Source organism: Canis lupus, chromosome 3, assembly GCF_048164855.1.
Source record: "Canis lupus baileyi chromosome 3, mCanLup2.hap1, whole genome shotgun sequence".
Classification (NCBI taxonomy): Eukaryota; Metazoa; Chordata; class Mammalia; order Carnivora; family Canidae; genus Canis; species Canis lupus.
The window spans coordinates 72,475,713-72,502,375 of NC_132840.1; the positions used below are offsets into that span (position 1 = coordinate 72,475,713).

General features: G+C 37.9%; 1 protein-coding gene and 1 pseudogene across 11 annotated transcripts in view; one reads left to right on the plus strand and one right to left on the minus strand.

The window, feature by feature from the left end:
• The window catches only part of SIK3 (SIK family kinase 3), a 241,726-nt gene that overhangs the window by 76,987 nt on the left and 138,076 nt on the right, over positions 1-26,663 (minus strand). For all 11 annotated transcript variants that reach the window (XM_072822143.1, XM_072822140.1, XM_072822149.1 and 8 more), the window contains exon 4: positions 2,265-2,426. In XM_072822143.1, coding sequence (XP_072678244.1) covers positions 2,265-2,426 — 162 coding nt within the window. The remainder of the gene's footprint in view (positions 1-2,264; positions 2,427-26,663) is intronic.
• LOC140631295 (U6 spliceosomal RNA) lies at positions 698-797 on the plus strand (annotated as a pseudogene).

Here is a 26,663-nt window from a genome sequence, read left to right on the forward strand (position 1 = left end):
TCTTATTGTGACTACATGGATTTGTTTACTATTAACAAAGAAGAGCATTTAAAAATCTCCTTACCCTGTGTTTGTCAGTGGTGTTTCTAATTTCAATTATCACTGACCCCTGCTTTTACACTTGGTTTCTCAATATGAAGACAAAGAGCCATACTAATCTCTTGTAACTAAATCAAAATGGTTCTAAAGTCAAAATCAAGAACCAGGGAAGCATAAAAAGATTTTTAGCCTTTGGTCAATGAAGGTAGAACACAACGGTAAAAGAAAACGAGGACCTTCTTTTAACTCACTGTCCTAATCAGTAATCCAAAGAACCCTCCAATCACATCTGTGGCAGGCTGTATAAAAGCCCCTCAGAAGACATCCATGTGACTCCATGGAACCTGTGAAGTGTGACCCACATGGCAAAAGGGACTTCTGCAGATGTGACTGGGCAACGGGGAGATCATTCTGGGTTATCCGAGAGGGCTCAATGTAATCACAAGGGTCTTTCTAAGAGGAAAGCAGGAAGATCAGATTAGGAGTGGGAGATGTGACGATGGGAGCATGAGGCAGAGTACTGTGTGGAAAGGACCAGAACCAAGGAGTGCAGTGGCTTCTAGAAGTTGAAACCAGCAAGGATATAGATTCTTCAGAGCCTCCAGGTGGAAATAGTCCTACCAATACCTTGATTTTAGCCCCATAAGGCTCATTTCAGGTGCCTGCTCAGCAGCACACATACTAACATTGGAATGATAGGACTAGCATGACCTCTGGACAAGGATGCCATGTGAATTCGTGAAGTGTTCCATATTTTTCATCATGAGCACTGAGGAATGTACAGGAATGCTGAGTCACTACATTGTGTACCTGCAACTAATATAACATTGTATGTTAACTATACTGGGATTAAAATAACAAATTTAACTACATTAGAAAAAAGAAAAAAAGACTCATTTCAGATTTCTGACCTTTAGAACTGTAAGACAATAAATTTGTATTTTTGAGCCACTATGTTTGTGGTACTTTGTTACAGCGAAAATAGGAAATTAATGCAACATTTTATTATACTTTTAAGGATTGTGAAGCTTAGTAGATGTTATTTCTATTAGTTTAAATGAAGCTAGGATGAAAAATTACAAAAGAGGATTTGAAATTACCAGTCTTTCCATACTACCCACTTGTGTGGGAACTGCTAGCATCTAGAGGACTTTGGAGAATATAAAGCAGACATAAAGACAAAGGAAAAATGTGATTTTATGTAAGATAAAGAAAGCATCTAATTCCTGTCTACTACATACTGGGCAAATGCAGGACGCAGAGAACTTACAACTTTGTAAAAGTACTGAACAACAGTGCATCCATCAGCCGAACTTAGATAAATAAAGAGTTAAGTGGCATTCCAAGGATGTGAAAGGAGAGCCTGGAAAGACTTATTTCAACTTATCGACACAAAATAGTCAGCAGGATTACCACCCTGAAAGACTACATGTAGGTAACTCTGACCTGTATATAACATATAAAATAAATCTGAACCCTCAACTCCCACTCTTTTAAGGAGGAAAGTCCTTAGAAATGCTTTTCATCTTGACTTTCCAGGCAACTATATCCTAGCTGTCTTTCAGTTTTCTACAGGAGACCCCTCCCCTTTTTGCATGTTACATGGGGGACCCACAATATAATACTGAAAACTAGGAAAACAAAACTGGGTTCTTGTCAGATGTATACTTTCTGTCTGGACTGCAGTCACTTGCTTCTATCAATAGGTGGTGAGCTTGTATTGGTTGGGCAAATGCTGAGAGTTTATTGAAACTGAAGGAGGAATAGAGTGAGGCAGTGAAAAGTGCTTCTTAGGCACCATCAGTGAAATCTGAGGAAACAAAGAGGTCGAGTGCCTTTACACCAATGCAAGATTTGCTCCTCCTGAATTCTCACAAAACTACAGCCTTCAGTGATGACATACATCAACCTCCCCAAGTAAGCCTGACAGGTTACACAGGTTCCGCAGTTGTTGTCTCCACTTCATGCTACTTTATTCGTTATTATTTAAAAGAGACTGTCAACCAACATAAGAGAATTTTAAATATCACCCCTTTCTTCTGTTCTCCCCAGCCTAGTTCCATCTAATATTACATGAAAAATAACATCAGTGTGTTTTGAAGGTTTATCAATCTTCAAGCCACACACAAACAAATCTCTTATTTTCACAATACTTCTTTCTGAATAGATGGGAATAGACAATCCCTTGTTCAAAAACCTTGAGGGATCCTCGATGTACTTCTCACCTGCTATTTTAATATTCAGATTGGCATCCAGAAGCAAATTTTCAGCTTTTAGATCACGATGAACAATGTTCCGACAGTGACAAAAATAGACGGCTGCCACAATCTGTTTGAACTTCCGACGGGCCTCCTTCTCTGCCATTCTGCCATGGGCCACCAGGTGGTCTGCGGTGAAAAAGAGCACAGTCAGTTATGTTGCACACCGGTATCACTTCAAAAGGTGGACTCCAGGAGAGATGCAAGGGGGCCACCAGATGAACAGTTGAAGAAGTGAAACAAGCAAATGGCAACTTGTGGCCCTGATCTGCATCTATAGAAGCCCATTAGCAAGCAGTGCTCAGACTGTTTTCAGCATACATGAGTATGCAGAGGACTGCATATCCTCTACCCTAAGAAAAAAGAGTTCTGAGGGTTATGATGTTTTTTTTTTTGAGAATCATCACATTCAACACCTCCTCTCTCTTATCTCCATTGTAAGAGATTACAGCAAACATACCCTTGAAGATAAGAATCAGCAATATTTCCTGTGCTAAAGCATGAGTCAAAAAGCAGAGTCACAATAATCAATCATTTTGGGGACGAGAGGAGAGAAGTTAGTCACTGCTAAGGGAGAAACGGCTTTATATAGGAGCCCATCTATGCTAATCTCTCTTCTGCTTTCACAAAGTTTTACAGCTTAATCTAAAAATGTATTTGTTTGGTGATTACACTTGGAATGCATAGAGGATATGCCTCTATCTTTCCATCTGCATTTATGTGCTTTTCAAATATTTCTTAAACTGTTATTATTTTTGTAGATAACAATAGAAAACAAAGAGAAGTTTCTACCACTTTCTTTTTTTTTTCTTTTTTAAAGATTTACTTATTTATTCATTCAGAGAGAGTGAAGAGAGAGGCAGAGACACAGGCAGAGGGAGAAGCAGGCTCCATGCAGGAAGCCGGATGTGGGACTCGATCCTCAGTCTCCAGGATCACACCCCAGGCTGCAGGCGGCGCTAAACCGCTGCGCCACCGGGGCTGCCCTCTACCACTTTCAATGAAATGATTTCACTGGTAATAGGACTAACTAAGCTATAGCAAAAGATTTCCATGTGATGAACTTTGTGATACTATAAATCAAGCTATCTTCAATATTTAAAAGTGAACTGGAAAAAAAAAAGTGAACTGACTGACCCAGAGCCAATCCCATTAATTACCAATTACCAATATAATTAAATACTTTTTTCTAACATTGCCAGTAGGTTTATACTGAACCAATGAATCCTAAACCCGAGTTCTTCATCTAATTGATAACATATCCAGATCATAACAACTGATGGGATTAGAAACACTGGTGATACAACTTGCCCTACTGAAAACTTCCAATGGTCTCATTAGCACTATCCTTAACCTAACTCATCTAGACGGGACAAGGACACACTTGCCATCACAAGCATCCTGAGATAGTGGGAACATGAAAAATCAGACAATATAAATAAGCATATTACTGTTTATCAATAGTCATCTCAATAATCCTACCCAACTGTTCTGGCACCATGGCGAGCACCCACAGGACCAGTCACATGTATCTTTTCTTCATCACAAAGAGGAAGTCTGAGATAAAACATGTGCACTAGTATTGACCACCAAGATTGAGGGCTTAGGACAAGAAATGGGGGTAAGGTGTAAAGAAGGGGAGCCAAATGACAATCCATCTACACAGCAGATTTTCAAATAATTCAAACTACATTCTGACCACAAAGAGCATAAAACTTTAGCATCAAATACTACAGTAATTTTAAGAATAACGTCTTGTAGATCACTGAAACTATTAAGAAAGACCCTTCAACAGAATTATTGTAATTGTTGGTGTTATCAGTGGCTTCTACCCCAGCTTCTTGAAGCATTTCCCTCAAAGGCTATCCTTTATTACAGCCAAGATGACCAGTGTAGTAGGAAAAAAAAAAAAGAGAAAATGGGAAGTCTTCATTTAGAAGTTAAAAGGACAAGAATACCACTTTCTACAGTTTAGAGGTAGTGATAAACGAGCACGCACTCTGGTGTATTTACGCTTCTGGTGAGATCTGTCAAATGAACTTTAAACACCACCAAGTCCCTAACTAGGGAGAGTCACTTAATATAAGCTGTTAAAGAAGTGGACATCCATCAAACATGCAACGCTAGGTTTTATTTTAAGACTCCATCCTCTCTAACAGTACCTGCTCCTTTGACCCCCTATTCCTCTTAACCCAAGGCCTAATTATTCTAATAATATGTTTTAGCTGCTAAACTTTGTCTAATTAAAGGGCTTTGAAGAGACAGCTATTCTTGAGAAACATAAAAATAAACCCTTATGAAGGTTTACCATCAGAAGCTCATTTGGCCAAGCCACCCATTAATTAAAATGCCCAAGAGACATTCGTCTGGCAGTAAATACTAATTACCAGAACACATCAAAGAGCTTCTTAAATACAACAGAATGATTAATTTTGTGATTTCCAAAATAAGTGATTTTCTTTTATTTAAAAAAAACAACTATATTTTCTAAGTACTTTGTTTTCCTAAAATGATTGCAAAGTTCTCAAAATTGTTACACGGGCCAGGAGCTAGTGGAATGCAGCCTAGTCCTGTTTTATCTCCACAATGACACACTGGTTGTCCTTGGACAAATCATTTATACTGCCAATATCCCCACCTCTTGAACTGCTAAGCAGAAAGAAACCCTGTTCCACGCAATGGCCAAAGAAAGGATAGCATATTTGCAAATAAACTTGTACAATGATTGGGAGTTATCCTATACGATATAACTTTAACTTTCAAGGGCATTTAAAAAGTATTTTTAAAAAGGTCCACTCAGTATCTAAACAGAGAATATTCAAATATTTAGCTAATAGATCCTAAGGTTCTTCAGGATTCAATAGTGCTTGAAGGTAATTATGATATATATCAAATGTCACTGTTACATGGATCTAATTAAAAGGTATTTGTGAAAGCATCCTGGGTAAGAGTTTAAGCTATATAGTATTTTCCCAGAGACACCTATAGTATCCCTATAGTTATGAATATAAAGATATACAAATCACTTTTTTCAAGTGCTGGCTGCTAGCATCAGATCTTTTTTCCTAGTTACTGTGTTTGACGTTTACATTTTCTCGGCTTTGGAGAAGTACAGTACAGGACCACCTTAATGGCTCCCTGTCATTCAGACTTTTTGGCCTCTGCTTTTATTTCTGCCCATCTGATTGCCGCCGCCGCTACCTCCCATCCCTGTTAGTTTGCTTTCAGAGCAAACCTATGGGGGCTAGTGGGTGTGCCAGGAAGCCAGCAGCCTGCAGTGGTTTCCAGTCCCTGCTGAAACCGCCTTTCAGCTGCCCGAGGACAAATGGCTGCTTTATGTTCACGTGTGCCCCATAGGCAGGCAGCAAAAACTTTGCAAGCTCAAATGCGATGTTTAACTTCCAGCAAAGAAACTCAGAGCAGTAGCCTGGCCTGGACCTAACAAAAAGTCACAGCATTTGAATAAATACTGGGGTAATTTCAGAAGACAGATGAAACAAACTGGTTCCAGAACCACTCAGAATTCAGAGTAAGATACATTCTAAATCTTGTCTGGATAAACCTCAGTGGAAAGGCACCCTGAGGAATTGTCTTGCTTCTTCCAGGCAGCTCAGTGAGCTAGTTCTCCTAAATCCTGAGGGCCATACCACCTTGTACCCTTAGTCTTGAACTTCTCACACAGCAGCCAGGATCCCAGTTCCTGGGCCCCAGCCTCCGAGCCCAGATCCTCTCCAGTTACTCATCTGTTGTACCAGCCCCAACCCCTTTCTCTCTTCAATGATGCACTCTTTATCTATTTAGCTGTCCCTCTATCTCTGGGGCAAATGTTAAGTTCCTCTCTATCACAGCTTCATTCCAACCATTTCAGACAAGACAAGGATGAGGTGACTCTCTGCTAAAGGGAGAATACAAGTCTCCTGTGTCAAGTTTCTATCCAAAGGAAGAAGTTGAAGATGACTTTCTGACTTTCCAGTTGCCATAAATCACTTTGCAAGGGACTTCTTTCATCTTTTTTTAACTGCTCTTCCTCATGAAGTAGGAAGAAGCTAAGCTAGTGACACAGTGGTGGTGGGGGGATGCATATAGCTCGAGAAGAGAATTCTTAGAAATGGAGGGAATGAATTCCAAAGTGTAAAAGTATGAAGAGCAAGTAAATATATAAAGTTTGCTTCAGAATTCCCTACTTGTAATTTTGTCCTAATCTGACTCAGGAAGAAATATCTTGTGGTACATTTTAGAGTCGAACCTTTCAAAGAGCGAAAATACACATAAGGCGGTCTTAACTTCCTTCGACCAGCCTCACTGGAGTGTCAGAGGCACGCCACTAATGGGATGGTGGTGGGGAGCCAACACTTCTTAAAATAAGTCACTCTTCCACTATAAACAGACAGTGTCTCCATTTGTCTGCTGAGTCTATGACTCCAACTGATCCAAAACACTAGCTGAAAATGAATATGCTCTGACAGCAGGTCAACCAACAGGGCAGAAATTTTTCATTTCTTTTGATAAAGAAATAGCCCAGTCCAGAACGGGGTGGCGGGGAAGCAGCCTGTGTGCTAAGCTTAGGTGGCTACCTGAGAAGACTTCTGCCAATTCCAAGCTAACCACAGCTGGCAGTTCTGTGCTTTGCCACTCACTTCTATCATTTCTTCTCTCTACACCCATGGAAACGACTTCCTGTTTATTAAACAAATGCTTCTTTCCAAAAGAGCCAGGGCGAGGCCAAGAGAACTCAGCTGCCTGGGAGCAGGTTAACAAGAGTGCACTCACTTCAGTGTCATCCTGTCCCTAACCCATGCAGGCCCCAAGCTACCACCCTGCTGGAGGAAGGAGGGGCTGGAGGAAGGAGGTTCGTTACTTTGTTTTCCTTGCCAAGAATCCAACTACCTCACATCAGCCTTCTTTTCTTGTTGCTGTTTCTCCTCGGTATCTTTTTTTCTTCATGCTTCCAGGCCAAAACCCTTGTTGTCACCCCATTCTCTTTCTCCCACACCCATATCCAACCCATCAGCAGATTTTATTAGCTCTATCTTCAAAACATACCCAGCATTCAATGAGCCCTCACCCCATCTCCAACCCACCTTCATGTCAGCAAACTAGTCCAACAGCCATTATTTCCCTTCTGGAGCACTGTGATATCTCATCGGAATGCTCCTAATACCCTCGATTCTGTCCTTGGAGGCCTATGATCCACTCTCAAAACAACCAGAGCAATAACTTTTTAAAAACTTTATATTTTGAAGTAATTACTAATTCACAAGAAGTTGCAAAGAGAGTACGGACAGAGCCCATGTACCCTCCATCCGCTCTCCCTCAATGGGCAAATCTTACATAATTCTAGAATAATATCAAAACCCAGACTTTGACATGGGTACAACATGAGTACAGTCCTATGTCATTTTCTCACATGTATGTTTGTGCAATGACCATTGCAATCATGATATGGAATGACTTGGAGTTTCTTGGTACTGAGTATTCCTGCAGATACAAAAACAAAAAGCACACCATATTTTCTTCTATCCCAAGTAAGTTAAATTTTTTCCTTAAAAGTCTTGAGGAAACACAATTTCTTTGTGAAACATAGTCACAAGATACGCCTTAGTTCTTAAAGTTTTAAACTAGAACTATTTCCATTGTTTCCTATGCCTCCTTACTACATACAAAAGAATGCTCTATGTATGATCAATGCTTCATACTTACGGGTTAACTCAAGGAATATCAACCAGAGAAAAGACTATATACCTTTTATAAAAACATATTTCTTTACTCTTCATTATTCCACTAAACAAAGTTTGTAAACTAAGTACTATTTTATGTTAAATCTTTATAACAAAAATAGGCTATTCTTCTGATATGAAGTCCTTTCACATTAATGTATAACAGAGGATTTATTTTCTTATAGCTTCTTAAAAAAATACCTCTGGACTAAGCATCAAGCCCAGGCAGCCTGTGAAACAGAATCCCATATATTCCAAAAGGCCTTTCAAGAATGTTATTCAGACACTTCTTATGTAGTGCAAATGTTTTACATGCTACACCCATATACCAGCAAACACGGGTTGGCTAATTTTGTGATACAGACGCTATCCCTGATTCCTAGGATAATCCACAGGCTTCATATCAAGCTCATTCTTTAAAAACCAGCTCAAAGAACATTTATCTGAAGCTTTTCCTAACCCACTCACCTACCCTAGAAGAAAATGCTTCATAATTTGTGTCTAATGGCATTTATTCTACATATTTCTATAATATCAGTGAACAACTGTATTACAATTATGTCTTAACATGTCTGTCTTCTCTTGTAGACTAGGATTTCTTGGCTCACAATGGGTTTCTATCTATGAATCTCTGCAAGGTGTAGGAAAATACAGCATGCTTTGGTTTGCAAGAATGGAGAGAAAATACTAATGTGCACATGGGTACACATGGGTACATTTGTTTAGATTTTCTAAAAGAAGTAATGTTAGGTGAAAATTTTCTAAAAATGGTTACTTATAGGGGGATAAAAAAAGGGGGTGGAAGCGAGACTTTCCTGAACGTACCTTGTTTTATAGCTTTAACCTTGGAAACATGTAATGTCTTAAGTAACTCAAACAATTCACAACTGAATCAAACGGAAGAAAAAGTAATTTCTAAAAACTAAAATCAAACTGGAAAAAAATGAACCTAGCTGTAAGTTAAGCTAGGCCATAACCATTCAGAGAATACTTTTTTAAAGTGACACAGTATTCTGCATTAATGGGACAAAAAGAACGAGTTTCCTCAGTATTTGTAATAATACTGGAATTGCTTTGAATCAATTTTGCCCTTATTCTCTTTGATCAAATACGTAATTATACTAAAGTCATTTGGAACCACAATTTTCAGCATAAGAGAAATATGACATAAATACATAATATTCAAGAAGTTTAAAATGCTAAAATCTTAAATTCAATTGGAATGTTATGACAAGCTCCTGTTTTACTTTCCTCTCTATATAAAAAATACATATTTCCCACCTCTGTGCCCTGAAAAGGCCTCCAAACAATGACAGTAATAAGCATCCCGAGGGCACAGTTTCTGGTCTCTACATGCTATTTTCCACTTGAAAGAACCACAGCTCCTAGAAGACATGTCTGATTCTAGGTCTGATACAAGAAATGTTCAGGGTAAGCCTGGAATATATTACCTAAAAGCAAGGAAGCTATCAAAGATTACTGGGATCATGTCAAAAGGACACAGGAGTCAACTTCAAGAGGCTCCTGCTGGCTCAGTGGAATAATTTGAACATCCAAAGGATAACAACTCAAGGGACTGAAACACATCAAATATATTAAAACTCATAAACTCGTAATAATATTACAAATAAAAATCAACTTTTTTGGTCACCAGTATTTTCAATGTCTACAAAGAGTCAACTTTTATAGGTGGTTAAAGTAGGAGAGTAAATTGAGTATCAGCTACTCTTTCATAATCAAAACTAAAGTTTACAATACCATTCTTTTTTTAAAGATTTTATTTATTTATTTTTGAGAGTGAGAGAGAGAATGAGCAGGGGGAAGGAGCAGGAGGAGAGTGAGAAGCAGAATTCATCATTCTGAAATTTAACATAAAGGAAAAGAATTAAGCACTTATTTTGCCTTTATTATAGTTTCTAAACAGTTTACAGCAACATTCATTACAAAAGAATCAGAGCTAACAAATGCAGAAAGAATGAAAGAATTAGAAAATCACCATATTGCAATTTTTAATGGAATATGTGTCTAAGCAACTAAATAAGAAGAGTGACTATGGCTAAGACACTGGGTCAAAGGCTGATGGGAAACTTTATAAGAACTTTATAAAACTTTATACATCACTACAAGTGGGGAAACTAGACATTACACAACTCATGAGATGATGCAATAGGAAGACAATGTATTCTTGCCCCCATTTCCCCCACACTGGCCTGTTTAACTAAACCACTTTACAAAACTTAGTGAGCTAGGGGAACATGCTGAATGACACAAGAAGGATCTGAATCTATAATGTGGGAAATCTTACAGGATGATCTAGTTTCTTCAACAAATAAATGGCATAGAAAATAAGTGTGTGTCTGCAGGAGAGGGTTATGGTTGTTACTAATTTGTAACAAATTTGTCTCAAAATTTGAGACAGTTATCAACTTAATGGATATATGGACTTTAATGCAACATGGATTGAGCAAACTATAAAAAGCTGTTAGGAGACAAAATGGAGAAAGCTAAACATGCCCGCTTATTAGTAAGAAAATGCTGTTAATTTTGTTGGGTGTAAAAATGGTATTGTAAGCTTTAGTTTTGATTATGGAAGAGTAGCTGCTATTCATTTACTCTTGCACTTTAACCACGTATAAAAGTTGGGACTTTTGGGGCACTTGGATGGCTCAGTTGGTTAAACACCTGTCTTTGGCTCAGGTCATGATCTCGGGGTCCTCGGATCGAGTCTTGCATCAGGCTCCCTGTTCTTCGGGGAACCTGCTTCTCCCTTTCCTGCTCCCCCTGCTTGTGCTCTCAATCTCCCTCCCCGCCCCCCCAAATAAATAAATAGAATCCTAAAAAAAAAAAGTTGGACTGTTTGCATATATACATACAGCAAAAGACTATTATTCTTCAGAGAAAGAAAGTATAAGAGGTGAGCCCTCTATTTACCCCAAAGCACAACCTAGGGAGACAGAGCCCAAGCAGAGAAGTAGATGAGGGTAGAGGAATGAGATCAGAGTTTGAAGCTAATAAGGCAGCTAGAATTTGGGTGGCAAGGCAGCAGAGGAAGAACACCAACAATTACACAGAAATTCCACTCACAGTCCTGGTCAACTCCCATGTGCAAAAACAAGACTCTGGGAAGTCTAGCAGAAAATAAATTGATGGGAGAATGAAAGCTAAAGAGAAATTTTTAGATGTTACACAGCATTCAGGAGATGTTGGAGTTCAAATTCAGCTCATAAGGAGAGACCTCCGTGACTACTCTAGGCCCTCAGTTGAGACCCCAGAAGATGACACCTGAGGAGTAAGAGCTGTTCCATAGGAATAAGGGTAAAATTCCTAAAATCACCCTAACAAAGCCTAAAACCAACCCTCAACATGATCAAGCTGATCCGTCTGTAATTTAACTTCCTGCCACAACAAACTCAACATTACAGAAGATAACATAATCCAGAGTCTCTACAACATGTCACCCTTAATATCTAGCAAACAACAAATTACTAAACATGGGAAAAGGCAGGAAAAGTGATGATAATCAAGAGATTAAAGTCAACAGAAGCAGAACCAAAAATGACTCTAATATTGAAGCTAGCAAGCAAGGACTTCAAAATGACTACAATTAATATGTTAAAGAAAACACAGGAAAAGATGTACAAAGGGCCAAAAGGTAGAATATGTCAACGGAGAACCAGAATCTAAAGTATATATAATCTAGGGGTGCCTGGGTGGTGCAGCTGGTTAAGGGTCTGACTCTTGGTTTTGGCTCAGGTATGATCTCAGTCAGGGGCTTGGGACTGAGCCCTGTGTCAGGCTCCATGCTCTGTACAAAGTCAACTTTAGACTCTTTCCCACTCCCCCTGCCCCACCCCTCTATGTTCTCCTAATAAATAAATCTTTAAATATATACATATATATGTATATATATGTATAATCGTATGTTCTAAAATGGCAAAACACCTGAAATTGAGAATTTATTGGATAGGCTTAACAGTAACACCAAAAAAGACAGGATTAAGTGACCTTGAGATAGGTATTATGGTTAAGTTTCTTTAAGTTCTTATATATAAAAGAAAATATTAAATATTTATGAATGAAATTATGATTTTTCAAATTGGCTTTAAAATACTTTTAACCAAAAAAGGTTCAGAGAAAGGACGAAACAAAAACAAGCAAAACGTTGATAACTGTCAAAACTGTGTGATGAGTACAACAGAGTTCCTTATACTATTCTCTTCCCTCTCACATATATTTGAAAATGCTTATATTAAAAAGCTTTAAAAGCTTTTTAAAATGGAATCTATCATTTGTACACCTATGTTTATAACAGCATTATGCCCAATAGCCAAAAGGCGGAAACAGCCTATGTATCCACCTCTGGATAAATGGATAAACAAAAAGTGATATATACACATAATAGGATATTACTCAGCCTTAAAGAGGAAGGAAATTCTGACACATACAACAACATGGATGAACCTTAAGGACTTTATGCAAAATGCAACAAGCCAATCACAGAGGGACAAATACTATCTGATTCTACTTGTTTGAGGTACCTAGAATAGTCAAATTCATAGAGACAAAATGTAGAATGAGGCTGACAAGGGCTCGAAAATGGGTAAATGAGATTGAGCCCCATGTAAGGCTCCACGAGGGGTGTGGAGCCTGCTTGAGATTCTCTCTCACTTCATCGCTATCCCTAACCCCCTGGAAGTGCACATATACTCTCTCCCGCTCTCGCTCTAAAAAATAAAATATAATAGAACTGGGATCAATGTATCTCAATCTCTCTCTCATACACACATACACACACACCAGCCCAGTCCCAAATATCTTTGAGACATCAAAGTTTGAAAGCACACTGAGGGGAGCCCGGGTGGCTCAGTGGTTTAGCACCGCCTTCAGCCCAGGGCCTGATCCTGGAGACCTGGGATCGAGTCCCACGTCAGGATCCCTGTGTGGAGCTGCTTCTCCATCTGCCTTTGTCTCTGACTCTCTCTCTCTGTGTCTCTCATAAATAAATAAAATCTTAAAAAAAAAAAAAAAGGCATCCTAAGCACACTTGTTTAAAAAAAAAGAAAAGATAAGAAAGCACACTGAAATATAGTACACTAATTCCAAGTATGTCATAAAGGTCTCCTTATATAAAGTCAATTTGTAAATGTGATGATTAAAATATTCTTATTTTTTCTATTTTTTGTCAGAGAAACTGAATTTTCCAAAGAAGGTCAGGAAAAAAAAAAAAAACAGTTCAGAAAACCCTCTGGAAAAATATTAATACAGGAACCAGGCAAACATATTCCTTTGGGATTTGTATATATCAAATGCAGCAAAAAAATTTTTGCTAATTCTCTGGGGCATTTAATTTTATGTAATGGTAGAACTGGCAGGGTGATCACACAAATATGAAGGGGTGTTTAGCAGTAAAGTAAGGTCATACATCTCATACATCTGGGGCAGGTTGCAAACATAAATTCTAAAGCCATGGCTGATATTAAGAAAATAAAACCACAAAAATGAAGAATAATGAATGGGAAATTAATTGGGGAAGAGACTTAGAAAACTGCTTTTATAGCCAAAGGGAGTAAATAATGTGGTGGGCAAGCAGTATTTTTGTTGTAAAGATATACAGAAGGCCATAAGGATTAAATAGGAAAAACATGTTATAACCAAAACACAAACCCAGCATATAGCAGTGTGCTCAAATAAACAAATGGGAGAGTATTCTCAAACAAACAGAAGGTTCCAGGGTAACATATATGAAACCAGTAACATCTGGCAAGCATGGTTACACAAGTCAGTCTTTCCCATTCTCTGCCTGACTGGTCAGTCTCTGAGTGTCCTGGAGGCTTGTTGAGAAGCTCGAGGTTCCATACATGTTGGCAACCATTAGGAAACGTTATTTTTAAGGCACGGAGAAGGCCCATAATAAATCATATGCACTTCAAAAAACTGCTATTAATAATTTATTATAAATGCCCATGAGCTCTGCCTGGTATTCAGGAAATTTTTCTTGATAAATTGCTGGATTTATGACTTCATGGTCTCAGATAGGAAGTTTGGGGATATATATCTCTAAAAAAATTATACTGTGGAAGTTTTAAATTATGAGTTTAGTGGTTTGCCAAACTAACCAGTTTCTCCATTCTGTTTGTGAAATTAAACAGACCCACACTATCACGGCTGCCCCTTCTTAATACAGTTCTGAATAGTATGCAATAATCATTTCAACAAATCAAATGGATGAGTAATAAATGTTCATTCAATAATCATTTACTGGAGCCTATTAAATTGCTTAGAATTCATAATCTTCAATATCTTTCTCTGCAGTCATCCAGAAAACAAAAAGGTGTTTTCCCCCACATCAAAAACTCATTAACTAAAATGTGTTATGGAATAACATAAAAATTCCATTTGACTTGCTTATATTTCATCACAACACAATGAAATCATTTTACTGAGTGCTTACTATATTTTAGACACTGCAGGAAGCAATGAAGACACAGATGCATACAATTCAAATGCTATAATCTGCAATCTAGTGACATTCTTTCATTCACTTAGTCTTTCATCCAGCTGATCAATAAATACTCATTGAGCAGGTATCCTCTGCAGACACTATTTTAAGTACTAGGGATTTAGCAAGGCTCAAAATGTAAAAAGTCTTTACTCCCGTATATGTTAATTGTTGATAAGAACAAAGAAGAAAAATAAAGCAAGGAAGGAGATAGAGAGTAGTGGGCCAGTAGAAAAAGTGAGATTTTTAGATAGCATGGCTAGCAGAGACCTCTCTAATAAGGTAACATTTGATAAGACATCTGAAAGAAATGGAAATGCTATGTAGGTGTCTAGGAAAAGAGTATTTCAGGAAGAAGGAATGGAATATATGAAGGCCTTAAAGTGAGAATGTACTGGAGAGTTTAGGGAACAAAAAATAAATGCCAATGGGGAAGAGTCCTGGAAGCTGAGGTCAGAGAGGCAGCTAGTGTCAGATTATATAGAGTTTCACTGACCACAAAAAGGACTATGTTCCAAATAGATGGGAAAGACAATAGAAGTAGCTGAGTAGTAAGATTTCACTTTCATTTTTAAAGAATCACTCTCATTGCAATAGTGGAATCAGGGGAGACTTGGACACTGGTCAAAGGCTACTACAGTAGTCCTAGCAGATGACTGCGACCTAGACCAGGTTGGTACTGGTAGAGATGGTGGATGAATTCAGCATACTCTGAAGGTAGAATCACCAAGATTTACTGATAGCTTTGGCATGAGACATGAGCAAGGAAAAATTAAGTGTGAGCTTACAGAGGTTTTTGATGTGAGCAACTGGATGAACAGAAGTGCCAATATTGAGATGGGGAAGACTGGTGAGAAAAGAAAGTAAGTAAATGGATATTAGTTTGCATATTAAGACTGAGAGGTCTGTTAGACATCCAAGTGGAAATGTCAAGTAGACATGTGGATATATAAATCTAGACTTCAGAGAACATGTCAGGCTGGAGATTCAAAATGCAGGAGTCAAAAGTGTAATGGGTCAACAAGGGATTGGGTGGGTATAGAAGAGAAGAGGTCCAAGGACTGAGCCAAGGAGTATTCCAAAATGTAGATCTCAGGAAGAAGAGGAGAATCTGGCAAAACAACCACCACAAGAAAGGTGGTAAGTCAAGAGACTATTGTCTAATTATTTAGTCTAGGATCATTAAATGACAGACACAGAAACATACACATCACCCCCCCCCCCCAAAAAAAAGTGCAAGAGGGTAGGGTAGGGAAAGAAAAAACTTACTACAAATAGTTTTATAGTAGAGTTACGTTCAAAGGAAGAAGAAAAAGGCAATTAACTTGTTAGCAAAATCAGGGCAGAGTTCACAGAAAGCATAACATTTGAGAAAGGTCATAAAAGCAGAGTAGCAACTAAGAGAAAAGAAGAGCATAGGGCTTTTGTATCTTGCGTTCTCACACAACTTCCAATCAATTCCTCTGAGGCTAACAATTCCTTTATCAGCTTCACGAAGGAAAAAAAGGACAATATCCCATGAGGAATCAGGAAGTAATGCAAGGTTTTCTAAGTCCCCACTAGCTCCACACCACCAAAGTATGTGCTAGGATACCAGTAAATCCCTTTCTGCTTCTCTTGCCTTCACATTTATCAGACACTGACACCTACGTCACAGTCTACCTCTCTATCCAGATTCGACTCACTTAGGAAATGTCAAGAATCATGAGGATAATCTATTAGGTAAGTTAGCCTCATAATTCCTTGAACCTTCTTTATCTTCCAGTGACCTATAACTCCATCAAAGTTCAGCAGCTATTCCTGTGGCCACATCTTAAACTTGCCTTTGCTTAATATTTTTCAACCTTTGAAATTTTAAACTTCAATAGTATACACTCTTCTTTCTTAACATAACCTTCTAGATCAGCGATGTTGAATAGAAATAAAATGTGAGCCACTTAAATAATTTGAGATTTTCTGGTAGCTACGTTAAAAATCAAAATGTGACTTCATTTTGAATTTAATATTTATAATTTATTTTTTAACCCAATACATCAATCCCAATCCAATCATTACATTATGTAATTAACACAAGTATTAGCAATGAGATGTTACTCAAATTCCAATGTGTACTTTACAGCCTATTACATTTTAGGCATTAAGTTGTCTATAGTCTAGATGAAATGTAATTTTGGCAAAATAAGAGTTGTGTTTAATGAAAAGGTATCTTACATGGTATATGACAAAGAATTTGGCCTTGCCCAAAGTGAAGATCTGGCCTTTTCCCTTGGCTTCTGAGATGTAATCACTGAGCCCTTAGAATGTTATGCAAGAGATTGGGAATGTCTCTGCCTGAGGGGCTCGGTTCATGCCAGACAGTATAACAATGATTTAGTAGGCAACTGGTCATACTCATCTAGTCTTAGGATAGAAAGACCAACAATGTGACTTACGGTGGGAGTTTGGGGACATGCAATCCCAGATAACCTGGAGACAGAAATGAAGTGTACAGGCCATCAACCGATCATGCCTATGAGGCTCTGAACACAGAGGCTCAGCTGAGCTTCCTATGGGCAATACTCAGTGCAGACTGTCACATGTTAGTACCAGGGCAGTACACAGCCTGATTCCACATGGAGAAGAAAATAAAAGCTCTGTGTTTGGTACATCTTATGGACTCTATGTTTCTTCCCTTAGCGGATTTTAATCTGTATCCTTTCCCTGTAATAAACTGCAACTATGAGTATAATCGCTTTCAGTGAATTCTGTGAGTCTTTATAGTGAATTATCAGAGGTGAGAGTGGTCTGGGGAAATCTCCAAAATTGTAGATGGTGTCAGAAGTAACGGGATGTCCTGGAGACTGTGCCCTACCTTTGCAATTAGCTAATTCTCTCACCTGACCTAAAATTCTTGCACACTGCCTTAATTTTTAAATTTACATGGAAATTAAATCGAATTTAAAATTCAGTTCCTTAGTAGTACTATGTTTCAAATACACAATAGCAACATGTGGTCAGTGGTTACAGTACCAAGCAGCACAATTTCAGACTTCTGTCCCTCTGATCCTCGTAGGCCCAACACACATCCTTCCCAATTTCATCTAAGCCTCACGCCTTTTCAGTTCCTATGATCTAAGATCATTCATCCTGATCTCACTTGCCTTCATCCCCCTTTTTAGCCCATGTCCAGTGACCCAGACATTAATTTCTTTAAAGTCAGTGGCCTCGATTCCTTTGCCAATGGTCTCTTCTTCAACACATGTCCTATGAACCCCCAACACTGACAGATCCAACTTTTTCTTACCCCTGTTGGCTCACAGTCTGTCGAGTACTGCTGGGGAAAGAAAGCATTCGATCCTGTATAATGGAACGAGTTCGTGGTTTCCTACTGCTAGGCAACTCTTAGTTGTCCTTGATCTCTCCCTCTTTCACTCCCCAGGTAGCTAGTTCCACCTCCTCTACATGTATCCAGGCTCCTATCCTTTCACCCTTAGCCCTCAGGTGCTGGACTGGCCTCCGACTTCCAGCAGAAAATTAGACAAAAGATGATGTACTTTCACTTCACATTCTTCTACCTAAAAACCCACCTACAGCCACATACATGTTCTACCTTCTTCTATCCTCTCTGGGCAACCAGTTCCTGGTAACTATGTTCACAGCTCTGGTGCCTCCTATTATTCACAGACCTGGTCATACAGGTTATCTTTCCCATATCAATTACAGTCAAACTCATCTTGTTCATTCCTGTATCCTTAACCTCACACTACTATCGAGTCTCATTTATAAACACTACAAAACAAAACTCCCCCCTTGCTCTTTGTCAAGTAATGAGATGATGTGAGGCTTTACCAGAATTTAACAATTTAATGTACCATAGAGGCATGAATGCTGGTAGAAGACATGAGACCCCCCCTCCCAACTCCCTAGGTCAGAGGACTTTGGTATTTAGGGCACAGCAAGCAGCATGAGCATCAACATATTTGCTTCAGTCTCCCAAATCCTAATTTGCACAGAGTGATGTGAAGGAGACCAGGTGACCTCTGCATATTCAGTTGGATGCGTCCAAGGAGAGGAACCTATAACATTACAATTGCTAACTAATAATTGTTACCAGTGGAAGCTTACAATATACCAGCTAATATTCTAAGCATTTTTAAAAAAACTTTCTAGAAATTGAAATGTAATTAATATGACATAAAATTAACTATTTTAAAGTGTACACTTTGGTGGTCTCAATATATTCACTATGTTGGGCTACTGCCATTACTATCTAATCCTAGAATATTTCCATCACCCCAAATAGACATATTCTACCAATAAGCAATTAGTCCAAGTTTTCCCCACCCCCAGCCCCTGGTAACTACGAATCTACTTTCTGTCTACAGATTTGCCTTTTCTGGACATTTCATACAAATGGAATCACACAATACATGGTCTTTGGTGTCTGGCTTCTTTCACATAACAGTGTCTCCTAGGTTTATCCATGCTGTAGCTTATATCAGCACTTCATCCTTTTTACCACAATCTAGTATACCACTGTATGGATACACCACATTTTATTTATCCATTCATCTGTTGATGGAAATTTAACATACTTCAACTTTCTAGCTATTATAAATAATGCTATGAACATGCTGTACAAGTCTTTGCACAGACTAAGTACTTTAAAAACACAGGATCATTACAATAACCTTTGAGATAGTGGTATCATCATCATCACTGTCATCATTATTATTATTATCTTCATTTTAAAGATGAGGACACTAAGATGGTGAGGTTAAAAAACTTTAAAAAACTTGCCCAAGATCACAAAGGCTGTAAGAACGAGGATTTCAATCACAGCAGTCTAACTCTATCCAAGCTGCTCTGTTTCAGTACACTTCTAATCCATCTTCTTTGTACCCATTGCTGCTACTTATCAGAAATTCCCCAGCTGTCCTGTTTTATTGCTGATAGCCTCCTAAGTGCTCTCCCAGGCTCCAGTCTCATCGCCTTCAAATACACCCTTATTTTGGCACCAAATGTACCCTTTCTAAAACATAACTTAGACTGTCATGACCCTTGCTTAGAGTCCTTCTATGGCTCACTATCATCTAACAGTGGATGAGGGATCCCTGGGTGGCGCAGCAGTTTGGTGCCTGCCTTTGGCCCAGGGCGCGATCCTGGAGACCCGGGATCGAATCCCACGTTGGGCTCCCGGTGCAAGGAGCCTGCTTCTCCCTCTGCCTGTGTCTCTGCCCCCACCCTCTCTCTCTCTGTGTGTGACTATCATAAATACATAAAAAATTAAAAAAAAAACTAACAGTGGATGAAACTATAGTGGTCACATAATCATTTATTTCAATGAAATCTTATGTGGAAATCCAGTAAGTATTTTAGGTATGAAAGCAGAGATGCCATGCTCTTGTTGAACAGGAGGGAAAAAATGGGGAGTGGTTGAATGTATTTGTGAGAAAAGCATGACTGCTAAGCCTGGCCTCACATATCTACTTTCTCAGAGAAGGCATCCTAGATACTTCCAAAGAATCTACAGAACTTTTAGAATAATTTAAAAAACCACTGGCACATCATTTAATCTTTTAAAAAACTAGTTCTAGTTACCTAAATATCCTTTCACACCTTAAAGTCTTTACTGTGCTATCCCTCTGGAAAACTGATTTCCACTCATCAAACTTCTCATACTTGCAAACTCTGCTCAACCATTACTCCCTCCATAGACTTCTCTAACCCACTCCTTGTCCAACAATTGCAAATACTGCTCACCATCTTTATCACATTTCTATCCTTCGTACAATACAGTACTCAAAACAGAAGATAAAATAATTCCAGATATAGTATGAATCCTGCAAAGAATAAGAGCACTATAATTCTTTCAGCAAATCTGAAACTGAGTTCGGAACCAAGCAGCCAACTACTGTTCCAGACACTTTTGTGTCATCAGCTGCCAACTTTAAGATAAAGTTCTCAGCTTTACACCTAGAGCAGAAACTTCCAAGCACCATGATGCATCACCTCAAGCAACCTTGCAAAACTCTGGATCAAACCAACCATGTTCTTTAGTCCTATACCTAACCTGTAAAGTACTGCTAACTAAACAACCCATAAAAAAGGCCATGAGTGGAGTCCCAATAAAGTTAAGATCTCCAACAATTGCTAACCTATCAATGCTGCCAATCAGTCCTTCAACTTGTCCCTTTACTTACTTCTTTCATTTTGTTTAGCTGCTATTCCATGATCTCACCTCTGCACACAAACTGTTTTCCTACTTTTCAAACACTAGTAGTAGATAGTCAGACTCTAAACTTTAATCCCCCGAACATCAATCTCACACAAATACTTCTACAAACTCAATAGCCTTCAACTCCTCCCCGAGGAATGCCCCAGTAAATCTCCCTTCCTCCCTTGTATCTATATTTCCTCTGGTTCTCCAGGTTCTTTTCCCTCAAAATAAATGAGAGACTTAAAGTCAAATATATAATAAAAAGACAACCAGGGGTTCAGTCAGTTAAGTGTCCAACTCTTGATTTCGGCTCCGGTCATGATTTTGGGGTCATGAGATTGAGTTCCTTGTCAGGCTCCATGCTCAACGAGGAGATCCTCTCTCTCCTTCTCCCTCTGCACCCCACCCTACTCACTCGCTCGCTCTCTCTCAAAAAGTAAATAAATCTTAAAAAAAAAAAAAAAAGACAACATACATTCAGCCAATGACCCTTTTAGTTACTGACCCTCTCTCTTTGCTTCCCATCATAGCCAAGTTTCTCAAGAGTCATTTATACCTCTGGCCTCCAAAGGATGCTGATTTTATCTTAGTGGTTGCTCTGGGGATTATAACGTGCATCTTAATTTCTCACAATCTACTTTCAGCTAACTCTGACTTGATTCTGGTAAACTATAGCAACTTTATTCCAATATGACTCTATTTCCTCAACCTTCCTTTAGGTACTTGTATTATATCAATATATATGTGAAATGTAGAAATAAAGTGTTATAAATACTTCATGAAGCCCTTTTTTGTCTTTTAAAGAACTAAAAGGAGAAAGAAAAAAAAAAAAAAGAACCTAAGAGGAGAAAAGAGGAAAAAGTATATTTATATGGTCTTTTATTTCCTACATATTCATCTTTTCTGATTTTATTTCATCCTGTGGATATAAGTCACCATTTGGTGTCATTTCCTTTCAGCTTGAACACTTCCTTAAATTTGTTGTATAGCAGGTGTGCTTATAAGAAATTCTTTGTCTTTGGTTATTGAGAATGTATTTTTCTTTTGCCTTCATTTTGAAGGACAGCTTTGTTAGATACAGAATTTATGGTTCATAGGGTTTTGTTTTGTTTTTCTATTTCAGTATTTTAAATATGTCAGTGCACTGCTTTTGGCCTCCATTTTTTCTCATGAGAACTCAGCTATAAATCATACTGTTGCTATCCTGTATATGAGGAGTCATTTTTCTCTTGCTGCTTTCAAGATTCTTTGTCTTTCAGTAAATTGATAATATGTGTCTAGATGTGGATCTCTTTTTTTTTTTTTTAACATTTTATTTATTTACCTATGAGAGACACACATAGAGAGAGAGGCAGAGACACAACAGGCAGAGGGAGAAGTAGGCTCCCTGCAGGGAGCGCAATGCGGGGACTCAATCCTGGGATCCCAGGGCCGAAGGCTGGCACCAAACTGCTGAGCCACCCAGGCATCCCTCTATTAATATTTCAAGTTTGCTGGTTCTCTCTTCTAAAACTTCCAAATCTGCTATTGATCACATCTAGTGAATTCTTCATTTCAGTTACTGTACCACTCAACTCTAGAATTTCTTTTTTATCATTTCTATTTCCTTACTGAGATTCTCTATTTGTTGAGTCACTGTCATATTTTCCATTTAGACACGGTTTAATTGTCTGAACAAATTTATAATAATTGCCATGAAGTTTTTGCTAAACATAACATCTAGGCCTACTCAGAAGCTATTGGTTTTTTTTATTCCTGAGTATGGATCACATTTTCCTAGGTTTTTTTCTTCAATATCTACAATAGTTTTGTTTTGTTTTAATAAAACTACATATTATAGATAATATGTTTAACCAATTCTGGATTATGATTTTTCCCCTTGAGGACTGTTGTTGCTGTTTTCGTTTTTTAGCAATCCTCTTGGAAATAATTTAAGATAATTTCTCCCTGTGGAATGCAGTCATTGGTTTTTCTGCTAATTTTTTTTTTAATCTTATTTTTATTCTTTAGTGTGGCTCCTTAAGGTCATCCCTATGTCTACACTGATTAGTGATCAGGTCAGTAGACTTTTCACCCCCTGCTGACAAATCTGTTGGTGAGTTCAGGAAGGCATTCAAAGTTCTGAAAGCTTCAAAGTCGGCCTCAGCTTTTACTCTTTGCTGTGCTTTCTCAGAACTTTCGATCAGATGCCAGTTCCCCAGTAAGCCAGTCATGAATTAATAACTTATCTTACCCTCTTGTGGTTCTCTCATTAACAAGGTCTCCCTACTAAATTTCTGGCCAGTTAACTACTGTGTGGCTTGCCCCTAGCAAGATCACAACATCTAGCTAGCAAGACTCTGAGCCTTCCACATTTGTTTCCTACCTGCTATTTTTACTGACAACACAACCGGACATGAGAGTTTTTTGGGTTTTTTGTTTTTGTTTTATTTTGGTCTTCTTTTCCAAATCATACCAGCTGCCTCTGGCAACAAAGCTGCTGGTTTTAAGACTAGCCCAGCTTTGATTACATTATGCTTTCCCTTGGGGAGGGAAAGGAAAGGATATATGGGTTCAGGCAATAAGGCCAAAGACTCCCATTATTCTTCACGCGAATTCAAAAGATTTTCATGAATTAAAGCTTCTCAATTTAATGTTTGCCACTGATTCATTTTCAGAGCCCTAATGGTTATGTTTTATAATCCTGCCACTTTTGTGTTAGTTCTCTGGATAGAATATTTTCTAACGCCTCCACTGTGTCATTGCCAGAGGTCCTGTTACTCCTAACTATCTCCTCATTTTCAATTCCTGGCCTGTATGAATTTTAGAATGTAGTTATTGTATTATATAACATTTGTTTACATAAATATATTTGAATAAACTAGAGTGCACAATTTAAATGGTGTCATTAATATGTTCTGTGATCAACTTTAGAAAACATTCTCATAAACTCTCAGTTTCCCCTTCTTCACTATTGCACTCACACCTCATCCCATTAAGTTCTAATTTCTTTTCTGATTACACTGGTGAAACAGCTCTCTTTAAGAGTACTGAGAACATCTTTCACAAAGCCAGAGGCTAACTCTCAGTCCTTACCATATTTTACCTTTCTACATCATTCAGTAATGCTCCTTTTTGAAATTCCTATTTTTCTTGGCTTTTAAAATACCACAATCTTATTTCACCAACAGCAATTTTTTCAGGTACTTCATGGCCTTACTTTCAACATAAATACTAATGATACGAAGGGTCTTATCCTTAATCTTTTCTGCATGATCCCACAACAATGACCAATTACCATCAATCTGCTGGTGAAACAATGTTCTAGGCTTCATCTTATCCCTGATCTCCAGACTACTATATCCAATGACTTAGTGTGCAACTTTTACATAATTGATGCTTCAATTCACTCCGTCTATTTTTCACTCTTATATTCTCCATCTTAGTAAATGACACTACCATTCACACTAATAACAGAATCAGAAATCAGAAAATCATCTTAAAACCCTCCTATTCATTTTCTCCTTTAACACTATGATTTTCCAAAGGCTTACTACTACTAAACTCCTGATAGGCTTAATTAATCTAAAATTTAAAAATACTGACCACCTCTTTTACATAGACAACAATAAAACAAAAACCTTAAAAAGAGAAGATGAAATTGTTATTTTGTAAGTAGAGGAGAGGCTGCTATTTGACAAACACTAGGTCTGTAAATAAGCGACTCTCTGTGCCTAAATCTCAGTAATACTCTCTAAAAAAATGTCTCACCCTCTCTTTAAATGGGTCTTCAATAACAGGGGGGTAAAAAAAATACTTATATTGCTATGTCCATGACCTAAATTTTCAAAACAGAAATTTGATTTATATTTGTAATAAAAGACCCTCCTTGAAATACTCAAGTGAAGTCTTTTTATATTGGCTTCTTCAACCTGGTGAGTGGGGAAAACCATGTACTCTGGAGTCAGATAGTACTTGGGTTAAATCTCAGTTATACCTTAAGCAAATTATTTAGCCTCCTTGAATCTCAGTTTCTTTGTAAAATGATGATAAAAAATATTATATTGCAAGATTAAAATGAAAGAGATGAAGTCACTATCTTTTCTCAATAACTCATCATCCTCAGATATTACTGTACAGCTTCCTAACTGGCATTGGTATGTTCCATCCCAATTCTTCCTCACATGGCAATAATTCAAGATAAGGTTCAATTGTTTTGCACTTCTGGTTCGTTCATTCACTCACTCTTTCATTCAATGAACAGTTACTGATCACTTTCCTCAATAAGTATCTTGAGTCCAACAGTATGAACTGGAGAGCAAGAAGAGATGTGTAGATAGATACAATGGTGAGCAGACATGGCTCTGAACTTGTGGAGTTTGGTGTCTGGTGGAGAAGGAAACAGACACCATTAAATAATTACAAAAATAAATGTAAAACCACAATAGATATAAGGACCACTAAGAAAGAATACAGTGCAATGAGAGGGTGTGATAGGGGATTGGTCAAGTCAGAAACGTCATTCAAAGCCTCTATTATTTATTGAGCCTTTCCTATCTTACCAGCCTCATTTCCGGGCATTTTCTCACATACAGCCTATATTTAAACCATACTAAACAACTCAAGGAATATGAAATATGCCATGCTTTCTCTCATCTTAAAATCTTTCAAACAGACTACAGCATTTCTGCAGTACCTTGTTCCTCCTAGTTAATTTCAGCAAGAATCCAAAGAGGCAGTTCTTGCATTACCTCTTTAAAGCTTTCATCACACATGATGTTAATATCAGCACCTCCGCCTGATAATTTTCTCCTTTGTAAATGTTTAGTATTTTATGGGGAGATATTCTGAAATTATGCCAAAATCCTGTCTTCTTCAGTATTAGTTTCCCAGGGTACTGAAACAACATACCACAAGGTAGGTGACATAAAATAACTATCATTTGTTCACCCACAAACTATCATTTGTTCTGGAAGCAGTAAATCCAAAACTAAGGTATCACCAGGGCTTCACTCTATCTAGTGGCTTAAGGGGAGGATCTTTTCTACACCTCTTCTAGTTTCTGGTGGCTATCAGTTTTCCTTGACTTGTGGCTGCATCGCTCTAACCTACTTTGTTTTTTTCAAGACTGTTTTGGCTATTTTGAGTCCCTTATAATTCCGCACAAGTTTTATAATCCACTTGTCAATTTCTACAAAAATGTCAGCTCAGATTCTGATGGGGATCATACTGAATCTACACATTAGTTTGAGTAGTGAGCAGTACTGCCATCTTAACAATGTTAACTCTTACAATCCATGAACATGGGACATCCAGTCATTTAGATCTTAAATTTCTTTCAACACTGTTTTGTACTTTTCAGACCATAAAATTTGCATTTCTTCTGTTAAATTTATTCCTAAGTATGTTATTCTTATTGATGCTATTGTAAACTGGACTGCTGTATTTCTTTCATTTTCGGATTGTTCATTGTAAGGATACAGAAATACAACTTATTTGCATATATTGCTCTTGTATCCTGCAACCTTGCTGAACTCTTATACAGTTCTTATAGTCTTTTAGTGGATTTTTTAAGGATCTTTTTTTTTTCTTTAGGATCTTCTATATGCAAGATTATATATGTCATCTGTGAGTAAAGTTTTACTTTTTCCTTTCCAATCTAGATGTCTTTTATATAAGTCTTTCTTTGCCTAACTGCTATGACTAGAACCTCCAGTACAATGTTTAATTAGAAATAGAAAGAGATGAAATCTTTGTCTTATTCCTGATTGGAAGGGAAAAACATCTAGTTGTTCATCTTTAAGTATAATGTTAGGTATGGGTTTTTCAGAGATCCTTTATCCGATTAAGAAAGTTCCCTTCTATTTCTAGTTTGTTGAGTGTTTTATTATTAAAAGATGTTGGACTGTCCAGTGCTTTTTCTGCATCTGATATGATTGTGTCATTTTTTTCTTGCATTGATATGATGTATT